The sequence below is a fragment of the Dinoponera quadriceps genome, unplaced genomic scaffold (assembly GCF_001313825.1).
Source record: "Dinoponera quadriceps isolate SergipeBrazil2010 unplaced genomic scaffold, ASM131382v1 scaffold848, whole genome shotgun sequence".
Lineage (NCBI taxonomy): Eukaryota > Metazoa > Arthropoda > Insecta > Hymenoptera > Formicidae > Dinoponera > Dinoponera quadriceps.
In genome coordinates, this window is record NW_014555128.1 from 360,233 (window position 1) to 366,738 (window position 6,506).

The 6,506-nt window shown below is 47.8% G+C and overlaps 1 protein-coding gene across 1 annotated transcript in view; it reads right to left on the minus strand.

Annotated features, from left to right (window-relative positions):
* The window catches only part of LOC106743022 (synaptic vesicle membrane protein VAT-1 homolog-like), a 31,357-nt gene that overhangs the window by 10,454 nt on the left and 14,397 nt on the right, over window positions 1-6,506 (minus strand). The window contains exon 2 of the mRNA XM_014616480.1: window positions 1,007-1,136. Coding sequence (XP_014471966.1) covers window positions 1,007-1,136 — 130 coding nt within the window. The remainder of the gene's footprint in view (window positions 1-1,006; window positions 1,137-6,506) is intronic.

Consider the following 6,506-nt stretch of genomic DNA (forward strand, 5'->3'; position numbering starts at 1 on the left):
AACGAGACAGACAGTTTGCACGTGCTACTCGGATATCTGACCCCCTAAACGCTTCGAGAGCTCGCCTGCCTCCTTGTGACCTCGAAAAGAGTTTCGCGAGTCGCGAAAATAGACCACCCTAAGCGTACGAACTTGCAACGCGGCGCCGGCCGGTGGAGACGCGAGCAAATTCCGCGGAGCTACAGGGCGAGGATCCTGACGCTCCTTCGGGCGTGATGCGAGTGTGTTAATGAACGCGATAACGCGAGCGAACGAGTGATCTCCCGTAATCCCGCTTAATCGCACTTGGCAAGACGGGAGCTCTAATTTTCCTTCTGACACGAAGATAAACGTTTAATAAGAGGGAGCGAGCATGATCGATGAAAATAAGGAAAGCCACAGTGTTTTATCGATAGCACTAATTCGGCCGTGGAAACGCGTTTCGAGAGCTTTCGAAATAACTCGACGTTGGGCTGAGTGACGTCAAACCTGAAAATCGATACGAGGGCTACCACTATTTTAATAAGTGAAAAGCGGCTCCATCGTCCCGAGTGAATTGGATTAGCGCGTTACTACCAGACAGCATTCGCCGAACAGAGAGAGAGAGAGCTTTCTACCTGCCGCTAGCTGCTGCCTAGCTCGTGGGAAATTTTACTCAGTTGAAATCGTGAGGGTACGTGTAATTCGATTACGCGTATTTCCAGACGCTAAAGTTCTAGACGCAAACAAATCTACCAGTGTCGCGCGCATTTGGAAATTATCAGCTCGTTGATTAATCGTCGCGATATCAGGAATTATTTATGAAGCAACTATCGATCTTGTTTGGCTCTCAATAGAGAACACAGAGAAATAACAATGTGTGTGTGTGTGTGTAAGTTGACAATGCGATTTGTCGATACAGTTTATGTCTTATAATAAGATTTATGTCTTATAATAAGATTCCGAATGCGCGGAACTTGGAGCAACGAACTTGTTTACAATTTGAGTTTGCGCACAGGTAATCAGATTCATTAAAAGTTACACTCACCTTAAAGTTCTCGACTCCTTCGCCGACTTGCTCGATGTCGCCCGCGCACTCCGAACCCATGATGAACGGAGTTTTCGGGGGCGAATCAATCGCTCCTTGTCTGGCCATCAAATCTTGGAAGTTCAAGCCGCTGCAAAGGACAAAAAGAAATATCTCCGTTAAGCGTTGGCGATTAACGTGTATCAAGTTAGGAAAAGTTCCAGCTAAGGAGGTCTGTTAACTCTCCAATGGTAAAGTGAGGTCAGATTGACCCCACATCTTCGTTCATTTTGCAGCGTGCCCGCGCTGTTTCTCTTCTCAAGAAATTTGTTCATATTATTATTATTTCTTTCTTTTACCCATTTTGTATACATCGATTACATGAAAAGTGAACCGATCCCATCTTCCTGGATACGTTAAAAATCCACCTCGCCATTAGAGAGTTAAGCAAGAAACCTGTTAATATTGTTACATGAAAGGACTCATTTTCGAGAAATAAATTCTCTCATCGAACCGTTGGCTGCGCTCCAACTCTGACAAGCAACTTATCGTGGAACAGGTTTAAGAAACAAATCCAAAGCCATGAAATACACATTGCGATAACTCTAATGGGCGTCGACGACGCATCGAAGCGCACCGTCGATGTTTTGAATTTCGACACCCCGCTCGCGTTTATTAGCCGCTGCTGGCAGTATTATAATAATAGCCGTCATTAACCGTCATCAGCGTAACAGCGACGCGAGGTTACACTCGTCGAAAATTACCATTCCCGATCCCGCTACTATGTGTCGCCGAGGGTTTCCTTTCGATCTCAATCTCACGGGACGAATGAACGGATGGACGGTCGGTCGACCGGCTGCTGATGGTTTTCGACGAAACCTAATGCTATAATAACACAAGAGAGGGAGGGGGGGGGGCGTTCTCAATTAAAAAATCCAATGTTTTCACGTTACACCGCGTGTACGCGCGTGAAAGCGGCGTTCGTTCGCCTGGGAGTGACAGGGGGGGCTGAAATAGAACGCCTCACATGGCAACGAGCTCGCATAAATACACGTGTAGTTACCTGCGCCTTGCCTCCCCGTCTACCTACCTGCCTAACAACCGACCCAACTGACATAAGGGTACGAAGGCGAAGGCGCCGCGACGCCTAGACCGATGCCTGGCGTCGCACGCAACGCGCGACGGCACCTCCTCGCCGCCGACCGCGACGTTAGTCATCGACATTGGGAAATATTTACGGCCGTCGCGTCTCCGAGCTGAAAGTTCGTGGCGTTACGTCCGTTCGTTCGTTCGTCTCGACCGGAGCCCGCCGTCTAATTTCGCCGAACTGAAAAAACGGCAATTTGTATGCCGACGCGTCTAGGTGGACTTGTACGCGTGCGACGGCCGGAAAATTCGATGTAACGCTCGGCACAATGGAACAACGTCGGGAGAACGCATTCGATAATAAGTTTAGTGAAATTTCGCAAGCACCACCATGAGGAGAATTCGATGAATTCGACGGGACGGTAATGCAAGAGCGCGTTCACTTCGCCAGCGCGCGCGTTCCATTTATTCCGAGCGAACTCGCGAAAGTGCAATACACTCGGTTTCCGGTTGGTACAGTTTGTTACTGACGCGTATTGAGCCGGGTTGCTAATACTTTATTTCCAATGCACCGCCGTCGCAGAACGCCGTCGGTGCGGTTGCACCATGTTGCGCAGGATCGTGTCGCGAGATACGTCGCATAAATTCTTATCGACTACCGGCGATACACCACGTAATTTCCTAGAGTAACGAGCGCCGGCGATGAATCATTGCGAACTCGATGAAATTTTGTCCAAGGCTGACGAACGTATCGGAAATGCCCGAGCGGACTTTATCGTGTCGCTGTTATTTTTTCATCGCGCTTCGGCGAACGCTCGTTGTTCCCCCCCCCCCCNAGCGCGCGTCGCGCACCTAAATAACCACGAAAGCGAACGAGAGCTACGAAAAGAACCGTAGAAGGAAACAGAGGCGGAATAAATCATTCATCATTTGCGACGACGAATAGGTCGGGCGAATGAATCATCCGATAGAATGAAATGCAGTTTCCTTCAACTTGTCAACCCGCTACGTGTAATTAGATGCGGTCGTGGCTGCAACTGACGCGAACGATAGCTCGCGTATCGCCGATAAACCAACGAAGGAAGTTCGCAGTCCGAGGACGATATACAGTCACAGCAAGCAGGTCCTCGTAACGATATACGTAACGATGTAAATAATGAACACGTCGCGTTGTACTGAAAATTTTATTTCTTCAACTGGCACAAAAATATTTGATACACACATTATGGTGTTGATGATGTAACATTTTTTTTATTTGCGTCTAACCTAATGTATCAATTGTATTTAAATGTAATTCCTGATGTAATTCCTGATTAAGGCACTTTTATCGGTAAAAGTGAGTTCAAAGTGAACTTATGTGGAACAGTGTTTCTCGGTAGGTAAGGTCTAAGCTAGACTGCAGTATCTGAAAAGTTTGACCTCCAGTAGGAATTGCTTTCTTCTCATTTTCATTAAGAAACTAAATATTTTGATCGGAGTAACCAAACAATTCGTTGAACATGCAGTAACCAAATTATTTAATTAGCTCCACCTAATCTGGTTATGACAATTAAATTAATTTTTCCGTGTACTCGTTATCTTCTTAAAAAAAAAAAAAAAAAAACATAAAAATAAAAAAACGTATTCAGAGAATTCTCCCGTCGAAGCCATAGTGCAGGATTGAATGACACCGATGCGACTTCGACAATGGAATTGGAAATAATCCGGCGAGGCGTCGAAGCGCGAGCGAATTCCGATCCGCTTCGCGGGCGCGATAGGAACGACACGCACACTCGCTAAGAGTCTCGAATCCAGATCGATACGTCACATAGATCCGTGCCGGACACGCGCCGGTTTGTTCTTCGCGCTTTTAATAAACGCGATACGTGGAAATCGCGCGACTCGCGCGCATCATTTTACCGAGGCTGGGCCGGATAACCGCACGCGGAGGACGACGAATCGAATCCAGTTGAAACGAGTAGAAACACGGCACGGGATGATTCTATTGCGCGACTTATTGACAGGTACGTGTACACGAGCGTCCGAGGACGCCAATCCGAGTGCCGTTGTTGCGTCCTCGCACGCGCGCGGATTAAACGCGATTCCATTAAATCCCGTCTCCACCGCCGGCGGGATATTCGCGGGGCTGCACGCTTATCCGCGCGTACATGTCGTCCGTTCAAGGCGCGACGTGAGAAAACCTCCCGTCGGGGTTTAAAATTAGCGACGTTAAAAAGCGACGTGAAAACTGCGCGCACGAAAGCAGCAGTCGCGATTGATGCGCCCGCGAGCGTCTCGGTCAAAATGCGGCGGTACAAAATTACGCTGGGTCTTCTTCGCTCATCCCGTCGTGTTACCAAAGTAACACACGACTTCGGTCTGCTCGGTCTAACGTGATTGTAACGCGGATGTAAGTCAGCATTCGCGGATAACGGTGTAATTATCGGGCTGGAGAAACAGCGGACGGAAGAGCAGTTCTGATGTTATCTTAAACGTGAAATGACAGCTCGGCGTAGACGTCGTTTCGTAGAGCACGAAATTCCCGTATGTCGGAACAATGTCTCGTCATGAAGAGCAAGTGCGAATGGCCGTCGTTAGGACGACGTTTAAGCGTCGCTGGGGCGGAACGCCGACGACGTCGCGACCGGCCGGCTGTATCAGCCGCTAATGCAAACTCGTTGAGCGCGACAGTTAAACGTAATAAAGCACAACTGGACGAAAACAAATTCCGACCCACAAAGATAATGCGACGACGGCGGTGGGAGACCGACCAGCTCTCTGATTTAGCATAATGAAATGCCGGCCGCGACGACGCGCCGCGCCGTTTGGTATTGTCGTCGTTTGTTGTTGCCACAGATAACGCGCGTGATTTACAGCCGATCGCGTCACGCGAGACGCTCCCATTCACCGTAAGACACACATTACCGTCCATTACTTTCACAATTTGTCATACTTAGGGTCGTTTCCGCTCCTTCCGCTCCGAGTACGCGCGCCGTCCGGCCCCATGAGCTGCGATCGCCGCGAGAAAAACGGTCCGTTCCGGCCGCCGGCAGAATTTCTGCGTGTCGTCGTTAACCCCCTTCGTCCCTCTCGGGGCACCCGGTCTATGAATGCGTGTATAATACGTAGTAAAGCGAATGATGAGTCAACATAACGTGACGGCGAACAATAACCAGCGATGGGGCGATCGATTATACGTATTGTTATACTTGGAAAAAAAAAGGCGGTAGAACCAATGAAATTTTGATTAAAGGAACCAAATCTTTTCAAAACACAACGTTTGATTTAAGGCTAGAAATTCCCAGCTTCGTCCCTGAAACTTCGAATTTCTAAACTTTCAGCACATTATATTCGAATAATGATATTTTGTAGTATGAAAATTTAAACATTCAGATATTCGAATTATATCGAAGTGTCGAAGTTTCGAATATGTCCAATAGTACTACCCCTAATCCAGTCTATTGAACGAATTACACAACTGCTGTAATGAATTATCAATTGATTCAACGATTGCGATTTGGTCAATAACTATATCAGCGCAACATATTACTGCACTAACGCGTATTTGGTTCAGCGAATACAATAGTCTTTGAACGATGATCGCCATTTTTGTCGACCCGCTTTCTTTTTCGATGTACGATAACGTAGATAACGTACAATTTTAGCGGAAGACAGAAATTTACTAGTTTAACCCCCCAATATCCCTCAACGTCCCTTAATTTGACGTTAACATCATGATCGCGAGAGAACGATGCTGACTCGTAAAATAGATTAGGTAGCTTCCAGCCGAAACTGAGGAAGACATAGCTCCGTTCTCTCGATTCTTGCAAGGATTGCGCCGTGGGAACCGGGGTAACCACCGCTCGATGATTCGGTCTTATTTGGCGGGCCTGAAAAGGCTCGCAGGCACAAGGACAAGGAAAAGGTTCAGGAGTTACAGCGCGCGGTTACTTGCGGGTTGCGATCGCTTAATTCCTTTAAATTGCGTGGAATTGAGGGGAATAATTTTCTCCATTCTTGGCAAGAGAGGCAATTGAACGGGTGGACTGGACGACGTCGACGTCGTCGACGACGACGACGACGACATGCAACGCACCCCAGGGTCACACAAAGTAGCCGGCGCAAGGGACACGCAGAGACACGCAAACATACAAGGTGTCTCCGAGTGACCACCCCCCCATGAATATAAGAAACGACTGAAAAATGTATGCGACGTACGTTGTATTGACATTAATTTATAATCTATCGCTTTTAATAGTTTCAAATGCGTCGCACTTTGCCGCGATATCAAGTTTCACGCGTTGATGCACGCGCTGGGAACATTCTACTTGGTTTATCTACTGTTGACCCTTTACGCTTCTCGGTAGCTTCGCCCTTTCGATTAACGCACCAGTTCTCTTTCTCACATCCATGAACCGTTCGAGGTAAAGAAACTCGAGTCAACGAAGCACGTCAC